This window comes from Symphodus melops, assembly GCF_947650265.1.
Source record: "Symphodus melops genome assembly, chromosome: 16".
Classification (NCBI taxonomy): domain Eukaryota; kingdom Metazoa; phylum Chordata; class Actinopteri; order Labriformes; family Labridae; genus Symphodus; species Symphodus melops.
In genome coordinates this window covers 2294552-2318633 of record NC_136706.1, presented here as the reverse complement: position 1 = coordinate 2318633, position 24082 = coordinate 2294552, and the positions used below count along the sequence as shown (strand labels likewise).

General features: G+C 42.6%; 2 protein-coding genes across 4 annotated transcripts; both read right to left on the bottom strand.

The window, feature by feature from the left end:
- Positions 1–6047: 6047 nt before the first annotated feature.
- arsb (arylsulfatase B) lies at positions 6048–13088 on the bottom strand. Of its 3 annotated transcripts, none has more exons than XM_079365080.1 (8): positions 12574–13088; positions 10688–10874; positions 10132–10322; positions 9413–9620; positions 8602–8845; positions 7938–8008; positions 6996–7130; positions 6048–6842 (listed from the first exon to the last, which is right to left on the bottom strand). In XM_079365080.1, exons 1-8 carry the CDS (start codon positions 12856–12858, stop codon positions 6577–6579), a joined length of 1587 nt encoding a protein of 528 aa, XP_079221206.1. In that variant the 5' UTR covers positions 12859–13088; the 3' UTR covers positions 6048–6576. The 3 variants fall into 3 exon arrangements, with proteins under 3 accessions (XP_079221206.1, XP_079221208.1, XP_079221207.1); XM_079365082.1 differs by lacking the exon at positions 12574–13088 and adding an exon at positions 11258–11400; XM_079365081.1 differs by lacking the exon at positions 12574–13088 and adding an exon at positions 10978–11210.
- Positions 13089–13261: 173 nt separating this feature from the next.
- On the bottom strand, positions 13262–23743 carry gnsb (glucosamine (N-acetyl)-6-sulfatase (Sanfilippo disease IIID), b). Its single transcript, XM_079364275.1, has 13 exons — positions 23299–23743; positions 22528–22587; positions 20642–20845; positions 19908–19973; positions 19721–19819; positions 17928–18095; positions 17755–17837; positions 17249–17367; positions 16801–16904; positions 16591–16692; positions 16397–16507; positions 15336–15446; positions 13262–15242 (listed from the first exon to the last, which is right to left on the bottom strand). Exons 1-13 carry the CDS (start codon positions 23497–23499, stop codon positions 15093–15095), a joined length of 1578 nt encoding a protein of 525 aa, XP_079220401.1. The 5' UTR covers positions 23500–23743; the 3' UTR covers positions 13262–15092.
- Between the last annotated feature and the right edge of the window lie 339 nt (positions 23744–24082).

Sequence of the window (24082 nt, the reverse complement as noted above, 5' to 3'; positions counted from 1 at the left end):
TCATGAAAACCCCCTTAATTATACCTCAGAATCCTTTTCAAAACTTTTGCATCAGATTTCCAAATCATAGCACAGAGCAACACACGGTAGTAATCAGTTATAATTATTCTTGTGCCATGTCTCCTACATGCTTAAAGAGAGGAGAGAACCACTGTACTCTGAGAGGATGAAGGCTATACCTTTACAGGAGATCAAAGCAGGGCATGCACTCTCACGTCAGTCCGCTCTGCTCCATCTGTCAAACATTTCAGTTCAAAAATATACTCCTCCTATTCCGCGACTATTTCTCAACGGGAATTCAAGGTGCAGCACGCTCCACAAAGTCCGAAATAGTGGCCTGAGACCAGAACCAGGACCACCTAATATTAAGTGGTTTAGACAAGAATGAGAGCGATCCACTGAGTCTGACAGAGAAAGAAAAAAAAGGGCAGTCACAGGACCCACTTCCTGGAAACCTCCCTGCAATCACAGAGTTCAGAGTGAAAACACACACACACACACACACACACACACACACACACACACACTCTTCCCTCAATCTGTCTCAGATTACGTCACTGTTGATTGATCATGGTTTCAACTCTGTCTTATCAGCATTCCTCAGATGAAAACAGATAAAAATGTCACTTCATGAGTCGAAACAATCACAAAGACAAAGAGAGAAAAATCAACACAATAGGTTGATTGTTTTTTTTTTAACATTTGAAAAACCTTTTAATTATGGTTAACCAACTTTAATGAAGAGATATCATCTTATTAACAGGTGAAAAACTAGATGAAAAATGTGTAATTTCCAAATAAAATCCAGGACCACGCCGGCCACCATCACTAAATCTACCTCCGGACAGATTCCTCATAATCTCTTAATCCACTCAAACGAACGTCAAACACTCAGAAAAACATACAGCGGCTTTCTAATAACCAGAGCGAGTTTAGACAAATGTTACATAACATGTTATATTCTTAAGCCCCAGTCTGCTTTGACTTGATTTAATTGGATTCAAGATGTCTGGGTTTTTTTTAAAAATACCAGCTCAATGAGTCTTTTGTACTTAGTAAATTGCAAAGGTATGTCGGCCAAGCTAAATTCTCCGGTGTTGAAAAATGAGGCCAATGTAAAAGTGTCCACTTGAGACTGGCTCCAAAAGTCCCATTAACACTGTAAAGCAGTAACTTTGTAAGCTGTTGTTTTATATATATATATAAACAAAGTTATTATTATTATTATTAACACCCATGTTAAAATGCTATTTTTACAGCAGAAATAAACTTGTTTCAGCCGGGATAAAAAAAAAGTATTTTTGGTTTCTGTTTCCGAAGGATGTATCCTTGTCTGATTTCACATTTGATTTTGATTAACTCAAACGAAGTGGTTTTGCTCACCGTTCGATAACACTGCTACTCGATTTGTCGTCTAATAGAGGGGAACACTTCCCGTCCAATAAAATCCCCAGGAGGGGGCTTACAGCAGGGTGGATGCCGTTGCAAACTAAACTTTGATGTTTATGTTAATCTAAATGAAAAGAAAGAATAAATAAATGTAGTTAAAAAAAAGGATACACTTTCGCTTCATATACTGGATTTTTGCTAAATGTTTAGTATTTGTGAAGAACAGGTCGATATCAGTGCCAGATACAGGATTATTTAGGCCTGCTGGAGGTGATGGAGACATGCAGTCCATCTTTATATACAGTCAATGGTCTAAATGCAATATCAGTGTCCCCATGAAGATGAATGACTGTGATAAGAGACCTTCTATGTGACAGTGAAACATAACTTCAATGGAATAATGTCAACATGTAGAGGGTCAATGTTGTGCAGCAGCTCGAGTCTTCGTGAGGCAAACCCTTTTCTGGAAGATAAAAAGCACACACACACACACACACACTGGGATGTCTGACTCATGCACTGTAAAATCCACTGGGATCTGTAAATCTAAAGCAGCTGGCCGTCGTTCACCAGGCAGTCATATGTTCTGACCGCACTGCACCACAGAGAAAACACACCGCTCTCTGTGACCACAGCGTCTGATAACACAACTAAAATAACTCTCTCTCTCTCTCTCATGCCTGCCTACTGTTTTAAACATTCACTTTGGGTTTTTTTTTAAAAGTCACAGGTCGACCTGCTGCTGTCTGTAACAAACAAGTCAATTAAAAACAAGATTACGCTGTAAAAGAAAGATAACAAACTGCATTTTGTCTCGTCGCTCACAGCAGCAGCAGCAGCAACAACCGCGCGGTCAGCTGACGCGAGCCAGCCAATCCAGTCCAGTTGTTGGCTGTGAGTGGTAGTTTGTGGTCCCGGGTCTAAGCCTTGATTTTCTGCTGCAGCCCTCAATTTCACCTTCTTCTCTGTGTCCACATTTAGTTTACAAATATAATGTGTCAGTCAAACAGGACGCGATGACAGCCAGGATGATGACCTGAACTCAAACCAGCACGGACAGTGCATCAGCTGACCGCCAAAAGTTACACGTGACTTTTTTTTAAAAGCCATCAGAAGTTGGTCTTGAGCTATTTATTTCAATATATGTATTTATTTTGGGGCTTTTATGCCTTTAAATTAGAGATGGGACAGTAGAGTCAGAGACCAGGGAGAGAGAGAGAGAGAGAGAGAGAGACAGAGAGAGAGAGGGAGGGGAAAGACTCACTGTGATAAGTTGTGACACCAAATTGTCGTGAATAATTAAATTATATAAGTTGATGAAAGAAACAGTGAAGAGTTTAAAAGTAAATATCCAAATATTGATTGAAAGTTATTTTATAAGCTTGATAGACGCCTGATATCGTTTACATCATAATTTAATAAGAAATCAACTACATATTATTTAATTTATTAGGTATTAAAGAATCTAACTTCTCAGGTATATATAATAGTTATGAAGCTACGATAAAAAAGCTCGTCCAATAGAAGGCGTTCTTCGCTCTGAGGGGCAGAGATGGAGCTTCAGTGAGGATAAGAGTTAAAAAAAAAGAAAGGTATGGAGGGACTCTGGATTTGTCTGAAAATGACTGATGGAATTTCCTTCTCTTTGAGCTCCCATTGCTTCAGTAACAAAGGGCTTATTGAAGGAGCATGGGGCTCCTACAAGAAAAAGACGCTAGGTCAGGGAGACAGGCAGAGGGAGTTGGAGTGAGGGTGCTTTAGGGGGAGGTGGGTCGGAAAGAGGCCCAAAAAAGAAGACAGGCGGTCGAACTCAACAGCTGGTATTGCTGAGGATTAAAAAAAAAAAAAAAAAAGAAAGCCACAGGATGACCTGAAAACCCGCAAAACCCTTCTCAGCTGGGAATCTAAGACAGTAAAGCATCAAAGTTCACCTAATGTGGAATCTGTCCAGTTGTTTTTTTCCCCCTTCAGCCAATCAGAGATGTGGATGAGCTCTTTGCCGACGGTTCCGGGTTGTCCCAGAAGTGGGCTGGCGGCAAACCCAACTCCCCCGGATCCTTCCTTCCCACAGTGAATTCTTCCTGCCTCGAAGTGGCCAGTTCCTGCCGCCCTCGTTTGTCTCACCTCCGTTATCTGTCCAAAAAAAAAAACCACTGGGACAAAATGTTATGACACAAGGAAAGACAAAATAGATGTGTAGTCCTTTAAGCGAGTTCTGGGTCTACCCAGGGACCTCCTTCTAGTTGGACCTGCCAGGAAGACCTCCCTATAGGAAGACGACATGCAGGGAGGCGTCCTGATCAGATCAGAAGCAGCTCCTTTCGATGTGAAGGAGTCGCGGCTCGACTCAGAGCTCCTAACCCGATCTCTAAGACTGAGTCCGCCACCCTTTGGAGGAACCTGATTTCGGCCGCTTGTATCTGCAATCTCATTCTTTTGGTCGCTATCTAAAGATCGTGATCATGGACGAGGCTTGGACATCGAAATCGAAAGCTTTACCTCCAGGCTCAGCTGCTTCTTCACCTTCATAAACTGCACCTGTCAATCTCGCAATCCATTATACACAAAGACCCTGCGATACTTGAACTCCTTCACATGAGACAGAGACTCTCTCCCCACCTGGAGGAAGCAGTCCACCATTTTCCGAGAGGAAAACCGAAAGAAGGATTGAATGGCAATTATGGATCTTAAAAAGGCATTAGAGGCAATTTCAGGTGACGACAAAAGTCAACAAGAATAAATCTGTTGAGTCCGTCGATCGCAATCGAGTTTGGACCAGCTTGGTGGACAAAGCAATGTTGGCATCCACAGAACCAAGCCAAGACCTTACCGTGGTCTGTTAGATCCTGCACACTATCCAAGCATTACACAACTGCGTACACACAGGCGGTTACAGTGGCTGCCGTCGTCCCAATGATTCTCTCCAGTACAAATCACATCCAGGCAGGTCTCTCTTTCCAAAAAGTGGAGTGTCATGCAAGTCCAGGAAGTAGACCGTTGGCGATCCCTGAACTGTTCTGGAAGAATTCGTCTGCTCCTTAATGCCTTTTCAAGCTGCTTTGGCTCTCAACTCTTGCTTTCCCAGTTTCCCCCTGAAGCTTTTTAAGCTAATTTGCTCACACAGTGAAGCAGTGTGTTTGGACAACGTTTCATCGCAAAGGATTCTCAAGGTTAAGGTTAATTTATTTCCTGTTCGGGCTGACAAATGTGGGTCAGTGACGACTGTTTGACCTCGACAAATCTAAGCTATGAAGGGACCTTGCTGGTTTGACTTTTTGTTCAGTAATTTTCACGCATTTATTTGCAACTTCACTGCAGACAAAAGTCAAATACAGCAGAGCATCATCCTGGCACAAAGGCAGAACTTTTTTTTTGCTCCCCTTTGCTGAAGTTTCGGTTCAGCAGAGTAAGTGTCTGCCTGGCATATGGCTGACTGCACCCCTTTAAGTCAGAGCCAACCAAATGTGTTGGAAGAACAATGAAACAGGCCACCTACTCTGGCATTTAAAAACCTTGCACTTTACTTTCACAGCATTGTTCCTGTCTTCTAATTACCCTTTAAAAAAAAAAAAAAGCCCACTAAAAATAACCCTCAAAGGAGTTACCTACTTCAGATGCAATCCATTAAAAGTTCCACATGTTGGAAACATGAGAGCAGGCAGATGTTCAGAAGAGGCTTCAGACCCTCTGTTTTCTGTTCCACATCAGAAGGTCTATTTACTATGGAGGATTTTACTATTTTAATATGAAAGGAGGAGCCAACCAAAGTTTTCTTCAACTGCATCTCTGTCTGTCAATATCCTGTTTTGTTTTTTTGTTTTTTTTGACAGAGATCCTGACACAAAAAAAGAATTAACGTTAACACTGCCCTCTTCTGGACATATGGTGTAGTACAGACGCAATTTTATTGTAAGAAAGGCCAATTCATTCAAATCAAAAATTCATAAGGGATCTATCTAACTCATTAGATCTGCACAAAGGTGAAGAAGAAATAGTGGAAACTACCAAATCACCTTTATTCAAATGGAACAAAACCAATAATGGATGTTGACCAGAACCTATAATTGAAATATTGTGATCAGCTCTTTGATTGACTGGTGACCAGTCCAAGGCGCCTCTCGCCCTGTAACAGCTGATCGGCTCCAGACCCCCAGCGACCCCCGCTGGATTCCACCCTCGAGGTTCATCACACTCCTGGCTGCACCAGTTTTCACAGGCGGACAAAATGTTGTTTCACATCTTCACAGATCGAGGAACTGTTAGAACCCTTCCCCCTTTTTTATTGATTCCCCACTGCAGGAACTATGAGCTATTTGAAACTTAACTGCTTCAGAGTAAGTGTGTAGTTCTCAGGGAACTCTCGAGTCCCTCTTCAAAAAGTCCCCAGAACTGTTTGGACCGAAAACACTTAAATGCCTCCAACCAACTTATATTCACAATCAAAACATGTGCGAGGCGATCCCAACTTGATGTTGTCATATCTTTTAGGGTTGTCACATTAGAGGCCCACAGAACAGCTCTGTCACAGCTGGGGGAAAAAAACAAAAAAAACAAAGCTCAATGAAATAAAGCCGTAAAGTCAGAGGAGCTTGACATAAAAATAACTGCAGATCTGCACAAGCTTCAGCTCTTTTCAACACAATCCCATAAAAACCACAGAGATTTTTATCATTTTAATATATGGCATCAAAGTGTGTTGAACATTTCGGCAACACGAGTACACCGGACAAAAAAGGCAGAAAATGAAAATCCGTCACAGGAGCTCAACTCACATTCTCTGTTGTTGATATAAAAATCTGATTGATCACATCTCGTCTTATTCATGTGTAACGTCTGTAAAAAAGACCTTTAAAAAGACACAGTAGCCTCGGAGGAAGCATGTTGTTTCTCTGCAGCTCTGTGTTTGACGTGCAAAGAGACCGCTGGATTCCAACTGCAGATACAAGAAGTGCAAATACCTGAAAGAGCAGGGAGGTGGACTTTACAAATCAGCAACATGTGTAGCTAACAGAGCGATCAATTTAACTTAGCCGTCAATGATAGCGACAGCATCTGTCGGTCAATTCATGATTGACTGATTTTCTCCACTGGCTGCTGAAAACGAAAGAAATCGAGCCGATCACACGTTTGTATTTTTTACCAACACAGAACAGATGATGTTGTAAACGTCTTTATTGTTGCTGTGATTTAATCCCAGGGTCCCCAGGCTCCACCGGCGCCAGGGTCACATTTAGGGTCAGGGTCAGGGAAGTTTATCGGCGCAGCCCTTTTCTGATAAGAGCTAAGCCGGCCGAGGAGAGACTCAACCACAGAAGGGAACAGAGCCGACACTTCATGTCTCTCCTCCGGATCTTCTTCAATGTTAAACAGCATCACGGGCTTCAGCGGATCAGAGGGGGAAAAGTCCCGATACAAACTGTTGTTCTCCGGTCGAGGGAACCAGACGTCACAACCTGGAGGAAACAGGAATGTTTTTAATAGCACATCTCTTATCTGCTTAGTGTATGCCTGGATAGAGAGTGAACACTGAATGTGCATGAGTGTGTTTGATGACTTCAGTCGTCCCAGTTAGGCTTCACATGTTGTTACTGACAGGAGATACTGACCTGGGTATCCAGTCAGCAGTTTCCACTTTGTTACTCGAATGGCTGCATGAATGGACACATTGAACCCAGAGCTCCAGGTCCAGGGGTTTTTGTTGTACACCTGATCCAAAGCTAACAGACTCTTTTTGCCAGGACCTGCAGAGAGCAGCAAGAACAGAGCTGATCATGGAGCTCCTCCATCTTTTTTTTTTTTTTTTTTTGTTAAAACCGCTGATTAGCTCCATGTTAAAGTACCACTGGATAAAAAGACGCCCTCTGTGGACGAGAAGACTGGCTCCAAATGTCACCGCATACCTGGGATTCACAGCCAGTATCAAGTGTAGGTGTGAAAATAAACATAAGAAAGAGCTCTCTTTGTGCTGTAAACTCAACCGAGCCTGAGCTGTCCAAAACAATCCTTCCCTTAAAAAAAAAACAGAAAGTGTTGTTCGGAGGAAAAGTCTGAAACTCCTGGAGCTTTTGGAGGTGGAGGAATTTGTCAGACATGATGGAAACTTAGACTTCTGTTTCTTTAAATAGGACAAATAATTTGCAATCGTTGCAGCCGGTTCCTTTTTGGCCAGATGTAATAATGGAACCAACCGGTGTCATTTTATCATATAAATCTTAACAATTCAACCTGATCATTGGCTGGATATTAATATGGACAGCATGGCTGTCGTCTCCCGTGACGATGACATATTGTGCTGGAGATGTCATGTGGGATCTAGCAGGTGAAACAGCTGAATTGATGCCACGCACCTTCGGTAGTAGTCGGTTTGAAGAGGACACGTTTACTTCTGCTAAACATCCTGGTGAACAGAGTTCTGAAACCTCGTACAGTTTAGGTTTCATTTGAGACACAGTCCATATTTATATTCAGTCCCATGTTAAACCCTGCTGTGTTGAGTCTTGACCTTACACGTCCTCACAATAAAAAAGAGACGGTGAAACACGACTTACATGGCGCGGTATCCTCATAAAGAGGGTCGATGTTGTGCAGCAGCTCCAGTCTGGGGGAGGCGTGCCCTTTGCTGGAAGATAAGAGGCAGTTTGACTTTTTAACATATGGAAACAACACACACACACACACACACACACACACACACACACACACACACACACACACACACACACACACACACACACACACACACACACACACACACACACACACACACACACACACACACACACACACACACACACACACACACACACACACACACACACACACACACACACACACACACACACACACACACACACACACACACACACACACACACACACACACACACACACACACACACACACACACACACACACACACACACACACACACACACACACACACACACACACACACACACACACACACACACACACACACACACACACACACACACACACACACACACACACACACACACACACACAGATCTGTAAATCTAAAGCAGCTGGCCGTCATATGTTCTGACCACAGCGTCTGATAACTGAAATAACTCTCACTCTGCTTCGTGTTTTAAACATTCACTTTTTAAAGTTTTATTTTTTTTTAAGATAGAAGATATTTTTCCGGAGTGCAGATGTGAAAACGGCCTCACGCTAAAGCATCAAACTTCACCTGATTGTATTCCACATGTTGAATCCGTCCAGTGGTTTGGTGCCGTTGGTTTTCCATCCGGCCACACCCACGAGGGTTGGCAGCCAATCAGAGATGTGGATGAGCTCTTTGCTGACGGTTCCGGGTTGTCCCAGGAGCGGGCTGGCGACAAACCCAACTCCCCGGACCCCTCCTTCCCACAGTGAGTTCTTCCTGCCTCGTAGCGGCCAGTTGCTGCCGCCCCACAACGTCTGGCCTCCGTTATCTGTCCAACAACCGCGGCGACAAAACGTTACCACACAAGACGAAAAAAAACACAGTAATGCAGAACGAGAGTCGACCGCTGTCAGCTCCTGGACTGTTCTGGAAGAACCCGTCTGCTCCTTGGGAGTTTCTCTAAAGGCTGACTCTCTCTGTAACAGATTGGGACCCGATTTAGACCCACCTGAGCAGATTGAACAGAGGCCCTCACAGGTCCTGGTCCTGGTCTAGAGTCCAAGAGGCCCTCACACTGATTCTGACTCTGCTGCTTTTATAGATTATATTGAAAGCTAAGTTGTTGATATTTTTTACAAGGAAAAAGTTCCTTTTTTACGTCCCTAAGATCAATATTACGTAGCTGATCGGCTCGATGGTTTGTTGACTGTCTGGACCTCCTCTAAACCCTGACAAGTCGGCTTTGAGGCTTCTGATTGTCTGATTGTTCTGATTGTCCTTGAGGGAGCACTCATGTTTAATTTCACTTTCTTTTGTTTGTGTGTGGGGAAAACAACGCGGTTTGTTTACAATTGAAAGAGTGTTTTCTGAACGCTCCCTTCCACTTCGAACGTACCCGCTGAAAACACCAGCACGGTGTTGTCCCACAGTCCTTCCTGCTTCAGAGTCTGCGTGATGTTGCCCACTGCTTCGTCCAAGGCCGACACCATGCCGGCGTACTTCCTGCGGCTGAGGTCCTGGATGAACTCGTAAGGGGCCATGTAGTGGTCGGGCACCTGCAGGGGGGCGTGGACTGCTTGGAACGCCAAGTAGAGGAAGAGCGGCTGCAAGATAAAACAGAAGAACACGTGACGCTCTCTTTTTGTGCTACACTCGTGTAAAAGATAAAAGTGCTCTCTGGAGATGCAAAATAAAGATTTTATTTTATTTATCCTTCAGCTGACTTTTCTCAACTCTTCTTTTTTTGTAAAACATCAACATAAGCGTCGCAGACTAGATAATGGTGCGCAATCCTATTAATGTGTGTCCTGTTGTGATGTACTTCCTGTTTCCCCCTTCTAGATAAACTGGACAACCTTCTACCATCATTTTAGTTTAATGTTTTTTAATATCTGCGTTCCTTGTTTTTCACTGCGTGGATCTCACCTCCCTGTTACAGCCTGAACGTGCTGCTCATCACAACGTCACAAACCAGCATGTCTCACAAAGCAAATAAAAGTGTCTCCCTGCTGAAAGCCCTTCCATACCACTCTACATGATCAGAATGACACTGTGTGTGTGTGTGTGTGTGTGTGTGTGTGTGTGTGTGTGTGTGTGTGTGTGTCTGTCTTTCACCTTGTTCGAGTCGTGCTTCTCGATGACCTTGATGGCCTTCTTGCTGAACAGCTCCGTCGAATAGACTCCTTCATATCCGGTAGCGACCTCTTCACCGTCCCGCAGGTCCAGCGCACAGCGGATCCGGTCCTGAGAGGGGACGTCAGTGCAGCGGACATGAGTGTTGTAGTCCTCGCTGCCCATTAAATAGCCTTAAACAATAAAAAACAGAGGAGAGCTCCGATGAGAAACGTTGAGTCTGTGTGGATGCTGGACGCACCCCTCATGGACAACATGTAAGTCTTTGCTGTTTTTACATGTCTACATGTGCAGGTTGATTTCCAACACAAACAAATAGGACATCTGATTTATTGTAATTATTTGTTTTTTAAAAAGAAAGGCCTGTTTACTCAGAGTCTCATCTGTCACGCATAAAAATCTTTTCCATCAGAAATATTACAGGCTGGTTGCTCTTAATGTGTTGTGTACTGTGAAGCTGCATGTGCAGTGTTAGAAATAAACAACATTGTTGGACACAGCACAGTTACATTAAAGGATTATTCATAATGAAATATACCGAAGTAAGAGTCAAAGCCCCTCCGTGTGGGCAGGCAGTCCTTCTTGTACATGCCAAGGTGCCACTTGCCCACCATGTGTGTAGCGTAGCCCGCCTCCTTCATCAGCTGAGGCAGGAACTTCTCATTCAGAGGGACACAGTAGGGCTGACAGGGCCAGATGATCTCGTGCTGCATGCCCGTGTGGATCTGACGAGGACGAGAGCAAACACACAAGAAGTAAGAGGATACGATGTGGAGGTGGTTCTGCAAAACTTCTTAAAATAACGTCTTGGAAACAAAACGTTTCAACCTTTCATCTACTTTCTGCTCCACAGAGGAACACGTTTTTTTCCCCCCTATAAAGTTTCCAAACATAAAGCTGTTCATTCCTGGAGTCATGCGCTTGTCACGTGTCATCGTGATGATGCATCATAAGGCATCTCTCACATACAGTTTCACTGTGCAAGTACAAATATTAAACAGACGTTGAAGGAATCCTGACACAAACATTTCAAGTCTTATTACTAAAGTCTTCATCAAACACACAGGATCGAACACTCCCAAACACTCGCACATTATTTTCTACGCACGCTGTTGTTGTTGGCCAATCAGATTTCAAGAGGGGGACCCATGGACACGCCCCTAAATGAAAGTATGGAAACTGTTCATTTCATGCATCGTGGTGCCTCTTTAGAAATGTCACCAAAGGTTCAATGACATGTCTCTATCCAGACTTAATAAAGTATCTGTATCTGTAATCAACAAGTCTCGCTCGTGGTGGATTCACGTCGGCTCTCTGTGAATGAAATAACCCGAGAGTACAGTCTCTACCCGGAGGTGAAATGTCCACAGACTGGAGGGGAGAAAGGTGTCGATGCTGTTTGAGTTGCAGTAACCAAGGGCGACGTACGTGTGAGGAAGGTATCAGTGGACCAAAATCACGGGGGTGAAGTCACAACGGGAAAGTGTTTAGACGAGACTTCCTCACTGATGATTAAATATAGTGAAAGGACTGAACGCTGCTCATCTAGCCTCAACTATGGGGGGGGGGGGAGGAACCCTCACAGAACAGATGATTCTGCAAGCATCACTTCCTTTGAAATCTCAAATTAGTCAAGATAGTAGCCTATTGTGTCCAACAACAACTTTACGTTTCACAATCGTTGTTGGTGCTGCTGCACTGAAATGAGGAAGTATTCAGTTATTTGTGAAACTTATTCTGAAGTAAAACTTTAAAAGACAGCGACTCATTTCCTCATTTCAGTCGACTGGCTCATGTCCTGATAATAATGACCTTTGAAACAACACTTACGCATGAAAGAACTACTTTATAATTGCAGTATAATGACGGTATTAAGCATTATCTTCTTTATTTTAAAGCGCAATATGGTCCTAATACTCCACCATTTATCCGGGGATGTTAAAGGGATGACCCTCCCTATTCTGTCTCTTATTGGTTTGTACACACACTGACTAATCAGAATCAGTTTTATTGGCCAGGTGTGTTTAAACACACAATGTATTTATCTTGGGTAGACTGTGCTCTCTCTGTACAATGTAAGCATTAAATAACAACACAATAACTAAAAATATTAACAACTAATTAAAGAGTAATATGTACAAGACTAAATAAGATAAAGGTGCTGTGGTGAGTAGTGCAATAGGATGATGAACTACACATGAGGTAGTTATCTTTACTGTATTTACATAAAATAAAATAAAATAAATAAAAGTAAATTAAATTATATGAATAATAAAAGTAAATTAAATTATATGAATAATAAAAGTAAATTAAATTATATACATTCACGGTGACTAAATATCCAATAATCTTAAATGTCACTGTTTATGTCCATTTAAAAAATCATTTTAGGGATAATTCTTCTTTATGCATCACTGATCTCACCTGGTACCTGCCGGTCATGAGCTGGTTCCTGGAGGGGGTACATATAGGCTGGATGTAGTAGTTCTCCAGGCGGACTCCTCCGGCAGACAGAGAGTCCAGGTTTGGGGTCTTGATTTCGGATCCGTGATAACCGACATCAAACCAGCCGAAGTCATCCGCCAACACGAACACGATGTTCGGCTGCTTGGCCGCGGACACTCCGGGGAAAGTTTGGAGAAACAACGCGAGACAAAGAAGCAACTCAACAAACAAACGTGTTTTATCCATCTGCAGGTTTTTGATCATGAACTCATAATCATGAACTCTGCCTCACATAGTTTCTATCTTTAAAGTAAACACGAGAAACAAAGACAAACATGACTGAAAAGTGACCAAACAAACCGGTACTTCCGCCTTCAGTTTGTCAGCGCGTGAAAATAAAAGATTAATGTTACATTGTTTCAAAGATTCAACCATAACAAACCCGAGTTGTCACTTCCGTGTTTAAAAGACCCTGCCTCAGCTGCGACAGCCAATCAGAGCTCTGGAAGAAAAGAGCGAATCACGTGAATGTACGGAAGCCTAAAATGAATCCTTCTGGTAACCTTTAGTAAACTGAGGAGTTAGATGACCAGTTTATTGATTTATCAGATGAAACGAATAATTGCAAATTACTTTGATTATTGAAAATAATTTAAAGACAACAAAATGCTTCTTATCATTTATTTGTAATCACTTTCATCACAGTGCAAAAAAATACATTCACATTTAAAAAGAGCCCACAGGAGCCCGGTCAGTGCAAAAACAAGGCACACAGGATTAAAGCGTTTATTTCATGTGAAACTTCCCTTAATGGATCCCCAACAATCGAAAAAGAAAACGACACATCTCAGAAGTATCACTACTTTTTTTCCCCCAACTTCAACTTTAAAAAAGGCTTCTTAAAAATGTCACAATTACACAGGGTGAATTTACCATAAACTACACGAGGATTAAACTGTGGCACAATGCTGAAGCAATAATCAAACACACCTGGTGACGTCCAATCAGAAGAGATTATTCTTTTACACTCTTTTCATTAGAAGTGCTGCAGAGACTTTTTAAAAAATGAGCACAAATGTAAAGATATTTAAGAAAACAGAGCAGGTTCATCTACAAGAAATAGTTACACAAACTGGAAACTTTGCCCAAAGTCAGGTGGAAACAGATGCTAAAAATGTCGGTCGAGTCAGCGGCAGGATGGCTCTTTATTTAGTTCAGCAAAAGAACTGTAAACATACGGGGGGAGGTAATTACTGCGCAAGATCCGAAATATGAAAATGTAAGATAAATATGAATCAGATTATTCCTGTCAAAAAGTCGTATCAAACAAGAAATAGTCCCACACATACTATAAAAGTTCTTATTTTTTTACAGTAACAGATTGATTTTTGTATGATTAAAAAACAAAAAAGTAGCTGCTAGGAGGATTTATGCTAGCCTTTTCCCCTCAGTTGCACCCATAGCTCACAAATCTTCTGAAAGCTTTATGGAACGGATCAATGTAATCTTATCGAACTCTAACGACAAATAATGCCAGTATTTGTGTTCATGTAACCAGTAAAAATGTTCTGATTCCCTTTAAAGGTGTAGTTCTGCGTTTGTGTTGTATGAGGAGCTTGTCAACAGGAAGTATATCAGCCAATCAGAGATGTTGGTCAGGTGAACCCCTCTACTGAGAAGCATTCGTACCCTGATGTTTTTTTCTTTAAGCTCATTTTTTCTTAAAATTATCAAACTTAATTAGTGTAAATGTAGCTTAGCTTCCACGCACGCAGTCCTGTTGTTTCTCAATAGAGGGGCTAAGGTCACTAACATCTTTGCTGTAGTAGTATTGACAACTACCTCATAAGGCCACACTTAAAAAATACCAAACTAGCCCTTTAACGATGTAAAGAAGAAAAGTGATGTTTACAGTTCCAGTCTGCGTTATATTAAATGGGAAAGATGTTCAGCATAATATTAATCACCACTTGAAAAGCATGAGATATTTGAGCACAGCTCAGGAAAATAGAGTTTTTTTCACAGTAGATATTTGGACTCGTCATAGTAGGAAAAGTACAAGTGTTGCATATCAGGAGACAGTTTGACATTTGACCCCGTGAAAACACAGACTGGAGGTCTGAGTCTGCTTCGGAGGAGACTGATGTGACTTTCGTGTCTGTTCATTAAGTAGGATGATCAGATAAGACTCCTCTCTCTTTAATGAACAGCAAGAAAACAAATTAACAGATTTTATGTCAATAAAATATGTTTATGTGAATACATTCTACCTAAAATGTCAAACTTGTGTCCTTCAATGATGGCTCTGATCTGTTCAAGTGTCCCAGTAAAACTTGATGTTGTGACAGTGAGCCAGCATGCACAAAACCAGGACCCTGAAACTGAAGCAGCTAAACAGAGCCGAGTCATCACCATCTTTCATATCTTCACCTTCTGAGACTTAATGTGACAACATGTGAATGAAAACAGCCCCTTCCTTCTACTGTGTTTCCCTTTTTTTACTTGAGGTTACGGCAGCTGTCGCCCTCACACGACTGCAGCTTGATGAGCCGCTGGTTCATCGCCTGCAGGACGGCGGGGTCCACCTTCTTCACGATGTTCTCCATCTGGTGCGGGTCCGACGTCAGGTTGTACACTTCTACGAACGACTGGGAGACACAAAGAATACAGACACGCTGAGCTTTAACGTCTTGTTTCCACACCAACAACTCACACCTTTGACCGACTGAGTCATGTCGCACCTCGCTGTCTGCAAACTCGCAGTATTGAAGGTTTTGTTCTTTGTCCAGCGTCCTGACGCAGGCGTAGGTGTTGTTGTAGGCGTCCTCACACACACAGTCAGGGAAACATTGCTGGAAGAAATCAAAAGTGAGTTTGTTTTTGCACAACTTTTTTTTAATGGCACATTACAAATTATTATAATATTATATAAATATCATATTGGGAACGATTCTGGAGGATTTAGACCATTAATATCAGTACAATTCATTTAGCGAACGCTTTGACCCAAAGTGGCAAACATCCGAGACTAAGAAGAACAAAAGTAATGATCTTTAAGGGGTGGTTGGGTTAAGACCAATATACGGAGGCAGGGGGGGGGGGCACTCTCTTTCCTGTCTAAGTATAAAATAACCTTAAAAAAATGAAAGGATCTGGAGAGGAGGAAACAACTTAAGTATGTTCAAATGAACAGCTTTAAGTCTGATCAGACAGAGGTGAAGCCAGGTGCATTAAAAAAAGGGACTCTGCAGATCAAAATGAGTTCTGCAGCTCTTCCTCCACCAGGGGGCGACAGAGGAGAGGAGTCTAGCTGGAGACTTAGGACGATGTTGTGAAGGTTGGATCAGAGCGCCGTGGGGGCGTTAAGGAGTGCAGAGTTTACGACAGAGTGATGCGTTCATGTGCAGGTTTTCCTTGTATTGTTGGTGTAACTTTTACGAGGAAGCAGGTGACACAGACAATTATATGTGGGGCGTGTCGGTGCATGTGAGCTATAAAAGATCAACCAATGCGTTTGTCTCCTCAGAGGCTGATGGTTGGTGTTGAAATGCAACATTTACTTTTTTTTTTTTTTTTTTTTTTTTTTTAAGGTTTAGTATTTCTATTTTCATTCCTAATATTCATCAGACGCAAAAGCGTTACTTCCTGCTTGGCTCTCGTCTGCATCAGGGTCACGTTTAAAGATATAGCATCCGACTGAGCAGACCTAGTGTGATCATTTTGTCACTTTGTCCTGTTGACATGTTTTGTGTTATTATTAAGTGTAACATCGTGACAGTCTGTTGTCGTAGCAGATACTCACAGACAAACCAGGGCCGAGTTTGGGACAAGAAGGATCCGTTTCTGGATGTCCCTCTCCGGTGTATTCGACAAGGAAGAATGGACGAGCAGTTCCATTACGAAGAGAGGGAGCCTGAACAACAAGAACTTTGAAGTTATGTTTAAGATTAATGAAAGACAAATATTAAAGAGTAAACTTTTAAAGACTCAGCCGACCATCTGAGGAAGGAAAGACTGGCCGTCCGCGTTCACAGTAGACAGATTGACACCAGAAATGTCCAGGATGGTTGGAGCGAGATCGATGTTTAACACCGGAGCCTGAAGGATGAACAATTAAACAAAGTGAAAAAACACATTTCTGCTTTTTATGCCTCATGCAAGTGAAAAAAAAAGAAGAAGTGTGTATAAACGTAGGATGTCTGAGACCTTCAGTGTCTGGTTCGGTTTGATTCCAGGACCTCGGACCAAGAGTGGGACTCTGATGTCGAATTCATACAGCTGCCTTTTATCAATGGGCAGAGAGAACTGACCTGAAACAGAGCAGACCGCTGATCACTGTAAGGACACACACACACACACACACACACACACACACACACACACACACACACACACACACACACACACACACACACACACACACACACACACACACACACACACACACACACACACACACACACACACACACACACACACACACACACACACACACACACACACACACACACACACACACACACACACACACACACACACACACACACACACACACACACACACACACACACACACACACACACACACACACACACACACACACACACACACACACACGGGTGAGGAGCAGACGTTGCTCAGAGCGCGCTCAGACCTGTGTGGTATCCGTTATCGGAGGTGTAGAAGATGTACGTGTTGTCCAGCTCCTTTATACTCTCCAGTTTCTTCACCAGCGCCTCGACCATGTCATCCACAGAGAGCAGAGTCTGCCACCTGCAGAAGACACCAACCTTTTTATGCTACTTTAAAAAGGGAAGACATCTTACCTGGATCCTTTTTTCATCTAAAATCACTAAACCAAAGCACGTCCAATTCAACTTCTTGTTTTGGTTGAGATCAGATTTTGATGTGATTACAGAAAGGATCCCGACACAGATGAGTATTTTCATCTTAGATATGGTGTTACACTTCCGTGAAATTTCACCCAAACTGGTTTGGAAATCACGCTCAGTGAGGATCTCAAAAAGATAATAAGCCCTGTTTCGGTTTGGTACGGTAAACTCTGATCTTGCTTGCGTCTCTGCAGCCTCATTGATCAGCCAGACGGCAGCCCAATACATTGTACTTGGTGGAAACGGGGCGTTAGCTAAGAAGTCCTACCTTCTCCTGAACGCATCATCCAGGAAGGTGAGCGAGCTGTTCGGCATGGGGTTGACCGGCTGACGCAGCAGCCAGTGTTTGTCCTGGGAAAAACAACCGATCAATGATCTGGATTATTAAACATCGATGGTTAGTAACATTTGTTTGTTGAATGATGTTTAACGAAGACGCACCTTCCCTGGTTTATCAAAGCTCCCGTCTCGCGGCGCCTTAACGGTGCCGAACTCTTTCTGGTACTGCGGCGCGGCGGTCCAGGGCGAGTGAGGAGCGGGAGGAGAGAGCATGAGGAAGAAGGGGTGCTGAGGACTCCTGTCATCCAGGAAGCGGAGGGACCGGTTTGTCTGCGTGGAGAAAATAACAAAACACTGAATACACAACAGAGAGAAAAAACAAGCGTCGTGTTTGTTCATCACGATCCGGATCGAACACGATGTGAATGACTGTTCTCCATTAGCTCCATCTGTAGATCATTATCACCCCAGGATATGTCCTCGACACCTTTTATTGGATGTGACTCATGCTTCAGCACCGTGCGAGATCAGCCAGCTCGGAAAACTTTCTAAAAGTCCGATTAGCTGGAAGGAAGGATCTCATTGCTGCAGAACTCGACGGCGTCTTTTTTTTCAGATTTATAAACGCTGTCAAGAGAGCAATTAAAAATACACCTGAGCATATATTTAGAGCAAATCCAAGCACAAGCATTTGAGTGCAAAGGCATCACAAAAGTATCACGAAATCTGAGTACCAACGTGAGAAAAGTCACTCTCACTTCTTTTTTCAGATATTCGGCCCAATCTCCATAAAACCTTGTGAGGGTGTTCTAGAAGTTATCAAGGACATTGAGGCTTACTGAGTTGGGATTTTAAACACTTTTTTTGTATCGGTCCTGGGGGTGTGTGTGTGTGGGTGTGTGTGTGTGTGTGTGTGTGTGTGTGTGTGTGTGTGTGTGTGTGTGTGTGTGTGTGTGTGTGTGTGTGTGTGTGTGTGTGTGTGTGTGTGTATGCAAGCAAAACGAATGGAAGCTCTGCGCTCGCTGACTTTGGCTAGCTTAAACTCAGAGACGTCTGCATCCACACGTCGTGTGTTTTGTTGATATTACTTATTCATAACATGTTTCTTTTTACAGTGACGCCATCTCGAATGCAAATGTCCAACATTGTAACATTAACCATTTGGGGCAGAAAAAGGATGGGTGTAGTCGCAGCAGTGCAAAGCTAGATTAAAAATAAAGCTGCTGATGCTGCTCATAAGAAACAGAAGTGCAGGTGACGAGAGAAAGTTCAAGTCTCATAAAGTTGGTTTAAAGAGGCAGACATGAAGGTGAGGCTTCGGTCACCTGATGGAGACATGAAGGAGCAGCGTGCAGCCATAAACCTGAGCACAGAGAAAACAGAACATCCTCGCAGACGTTTTCATCCGGCTGCTTCTCTTCCATGTTTATCACAACTTGTAGTCGCTGATTAACCGCTCTCACTGCTGACACTGAGAAAACTTTCTGTACAGGCAACAAGACAACGGGACTCTTTTCTTGTTTGTGCAAATTATTAAGAGAACAACAAAACCTATGAACACGTATGAAGCACGTCTGAGTGCTGACACGCCTGTGAAACACGTCTGTTAACTGTGTTTTTCTTTTGCACATTTTTTCTCTTTTAATAAAGAATGTTTTATTCTCAGCTTCCTCTAGATATACGGGTTAAATGAATTCAACTTGTAATAGTTGATGTGCATTTTTTGACGATGAGGAATGAAGACCAAAGCACTGACGTTCAAACATATTTAAAAATACGGCCGAGTGGTTATGTGGCAGCCCTCATGTACAGAGGCTACTGTGTCTGTGGGTTTGAATCCGACCTCGGCTCTTTGCTGCACGTCATCCTCCCAACCTTTCCTGTCTCTCTTCAGCTGTCCTTATCCAATAAACATAATAAAGACCCCTCCCAAAAAAAAAAGTACAAACACTCACTATGAGGTCTGTGAAGTAGTCCTTCTCATAACTGTCTCCGTGCTTTTCCTCTTTACCGTTCACTGACAGAGAGTAGTTGTAGTACTGTGAGTTTCCCACCTGAAACCAGAAGATTTGCATATTGTAACTATTATTATTCAATATATATAAAATAATCTATGTGTTCAAGAGTGTATAGAAAACTCACCAACGCATGCCACTGATCCCAGCCAGGAGGAACATGGCTGACGTCGCCTCCTTCCTTCTTGCCGTACTGAAGACGGAAGAAAAAAGTGAAATCAGTCCGAACACCTTTTAAAAGAGTGAAACAAAACTGTGTGTGTGCAGTCAGTCTGCGCACGGTGAGACGAGCTTCTGATGACAGCAAACAGGCAGAGCAGGTATGCGTTGGATCAGCTGTCGTTGTAAGGTGACGCAAGTAAGTGTGCTGCGACTCGCATGGAGCTCAAACTACACGACGCTGTGACACAAAGCTTCTGGCACGGTGGTAAACAAAAAATATCCCAAATGTTTTTTTAACATGAAGAACCCCTGGGATCAGTCTTCTTTTTCAAGTTATTACTATTTCGGGTTCATTTTTATTTTGGGTTCATTTCCCTTGTTTTTGCTCCAATACACCAAGGCAAACTGTTTGTATGTGTAAATGTACTTGGCAAAAAAAAAACCCTGATTCTGATGTGACTTCACCGCTGAACAGAGACAAACAAAAGCCGTCGTGGAAATCTGCAAAACTAAACGGAAACAAAAATCAGTTCATCAGGGGTTTTTTTTCCGTTTTCAACAGCTGCTCTGACTACGACATCTAAAGTCACCAGTTATCACCCCGTGACACCAGGAGGGAAAAGGTCGACCAATCAGAGAGCAGACAGTGCCGACGGTGTGATCTGTAAATCCAGACTTCTTTCACAAATGTGTTCAGACCTGGTTCAGATATTTCCCGGCGAAGAACGTCTGGTACTTCTGTTTGCTGAGGTAGACGGGGAAGGCCTCCGACTCGGGCCCTTTCTGCCACTGAGGACTGGAGCAGTTCCCGGACACCGAGTTGTTCCTCACCTCGTGGTTGTGCGGGTACTGACCGGTCAGAACGCTGCTCCGGCTCGGGCAGCACAGCGGCGTGACTGTGAACTTCAGGGGAGGAAACGAGCGAGAGAGAGAGAGAGAGAGAGAGAATAGAGGAAGAGATGTCGAAGGGGGGGGAGAGAGAGAAAAGATGACAAAATAGAAGCATGACCGTGTGGAAGAGGATGTTCAGTTTCAACATGGAACAAAAATGTGAAAACAAAGACGGGAGCAAAAAGACGCAAAGTCATCCATTCAAAAATCTACTGAAAGGGGAACTGCAGGAGTTTCGTAACCTTTTGTACGTTTTATAAACAAATGGCTCCAACAAGTATGAATGTATCTGAGTATGTGACAACTCTCGAGGCCTTCGTTTTTACCATGTTGGAAACACTACTTTCTTTGTTACAGTCTTTGATTCTTGTTAACGGTCTCCAACCAGGTGAGTTTTCTACATCCTGGACTTCCCCTTCCTGTTATTGAAGCCCAACGAGCCAATCAGACGGGCTGCATCAGAAGCATCTCTAAAATCTCCTCCTCCTCCATAATCTGAAAGTTTAATCTGTTCTATATTTTCAGGGGGTTTTTTCTATCTGTGAAGACGTATCAACTTTTTTCTCCTCTTACTTTTGTGCGGTAAAAAAATAATAAAAAAATCAAAGTTGAAGCTGTTTATTTTTATTTTACCATCAAACGTTTAAAAAAAAAGGCAAAGTTCTGACACAGATATTTGAGGTTTGGGTTGGGTTTTGGGTCCTTTCACTGATGCTCAAAAAGAAAAGGAATGAAAGCGTAGGAGAAGTAAAGAGGAGGAAATCACAGCGCTGACCTCTCCCTGACACTGCAGTAATGTGACAAGGACCTGATAAGTCAACGGGTGACAAACACAAGTTTTATATGGAGAAATATTACATTCTCCACATTTCTGAAAAGTCCCTGTTGCATAATGGAAAAGTTCAAGGAAGAATTCCACCTCTGAATTAAAGCAGAAATCTAAAATGTCTATCATACATGCTTGATTGACTGATATATTTGCTTTCTTTAGATTGGATTTTTAATAACGTTTTATTTTGAAAGCTATTATTATTCTTGAAATAATTAATGTTGTTGTGTTGTTTGGTCATGTGGTGAACACTGAGGTTACACAGGTCGGTTGGGGTAGGTCTAAGAACATGGGTCTCACTTGTGGTGCGAGAGGTCCTGGGTTCAAAACCCGGACAAGCACCCAATCAGTCATAAACTTTTTTTAAGAGCCATGACAAATATGGAAAGGACGTAAAATAAGTTGATAAATCATTAAACGTATAGTGCAAGTGCAAACATGGGCCTTGTGCTTGATTTTAATTTGCCTCTATGTAAAGAAAAAAACTTCATTAAATTAAAATACTAAACTATATTTTTATAACTATAAGTCTGTAAGTCTATATCGACTTTCAAGGGACCCAAGGAGGCTTTACATGGAGGAGGAAACAGACAAAGAACCAAACTACACAGGCTCAGGGAGGTTATCGGCTGTGGGACATGACTCTCATTTTGTGGCGTTTCCACTGACTAAAGCCGGGAAAGATCCTTAAATCACCGACCCGTACCATCCTACTCTTAAGAAGTTTTTGAGTCCAAAGATGGGGCATTGAGGGGAGGGGGCTGTGGCACTGAAAGCCCTCTCTCTCTCTCTTAAAAAAAAAAAAAGGGGGCGGAGTCTGGACAGAAGTTTCATGATGGTGTGTGGCCAGTGAAAAAGTACTCACAGCATTCACAAAAGTAGCTCCAGCAGCTCCTATTAAAGCTTTCGTTTTCTTCATCGGGGTCTGCAGAACAGAAAGAAGACATAATGAAACCTAACAACAAAGTCATCTCTGCTAATGAACAGAGCTATAAATAACCCACACTAACAGACCCAGTTAGAGTGTTTAGTCAAGGTCTGCTGCAGTTAACCACTGAAGTCACACATCATGCTGCAGCAGGTTTTATAGTTGCATGTATAAATTCCTTGCTTGATACATCAGTACCTTCTTGTTAATTATTATAAGATTTATCTGATTTTTAAAAAAAAAAACTTACTGAAGTTCCTCTGCAAAATCCTGAAACTGACTCTTTTTTTTCCCCCCTCAGGAACTCAAAATACTTTCTTGGATCTATTTGGAAGTTATGACCGCTTTGTCTTGACTTGAACTTTGTGGTCTTGAGAGATGTGTCAGCAATGTGATATCAGAAGCATCTGTTTGTGCACTGCATCCTTCAGAGTCACCAAACTCCAAGCCCAAAATCAACAGATTGCTCATTTTTCTTCGCCTCTGCTTGCAGTCAAAACCGATTCCGTCATTGACAGCAAACACCAGTGGTATTTTATACTTTTAATCTTTCCCCAAAATATTGTTTCTTTAAGGTAGGAACTTAAAACTGCGTTTAAAGTCATTTTAATTTACAAAAAAAAAAAAAAAAAAAAAAAAAAACAAGAAACTCTCCAAAGGTTTATTTTATATATTATTTTCAAGTGTTTTAAAAGGGGCCCAACTCACCATCCCCCCCAGCTCGACATCCTGGTCATCGGCGAGGATGAGGATGATGTTGTTCGGTTTGGCTCGCGCTGGTTCCGCACACCTGACGCAGCAGGTGAGCAGCGTGAGGAGCGCGAGGACTGCTGCTGCTGCTGCTGCTGCTGCTGGGTGTCCTCTCTGCCGGGTTCGTGTCGCTCCTGCGCCGCTCCACAGACCTGCCATTAGACCTCGGAGCCTCCTGCTGCACTCACACACACTCAGAGGCCGACCGAGCGTGTCTCAACTCAGGCTCGGTTTCGTTTCCTGCTCGTGAGAAGGAGGTTGTGTTGTGTTAACTGAGCGCGTGCAGGCAGGACAAACCCACCCACGCACACACACACACGCACGGTGAGTCTCCAGGTTTGAGGAAGTGGAGTCAAGTGTTGGTGGTCATATGATCTGAGTGACTGTGGGAGGAGTGAACACCGAGAACAAACTGTTCAACATGGACTTTATACAACTTTTACACAACTCACCTTTCCTAACTTTACTGTCCTAAAAAAGGCGAAAATAACTGGATAATTAACAATATACACATAATGATACCCTTTAATAACACATAAAAACTTTTCATTAGAATCTCAAGCTGAGTCATTATTTTTGGCACACTATAATATAAGAGCAATGATAAATACATTTTACATTTTAAGAATAAATAATGCTTTTGAAATGGTATGGAGAAAAAAAAGGAAATGTTTTTTTTATAATGGTTGAATGTGAACAAAACCTGATACTTAATCAGAATAATGAAAAATACAAAAAAGTC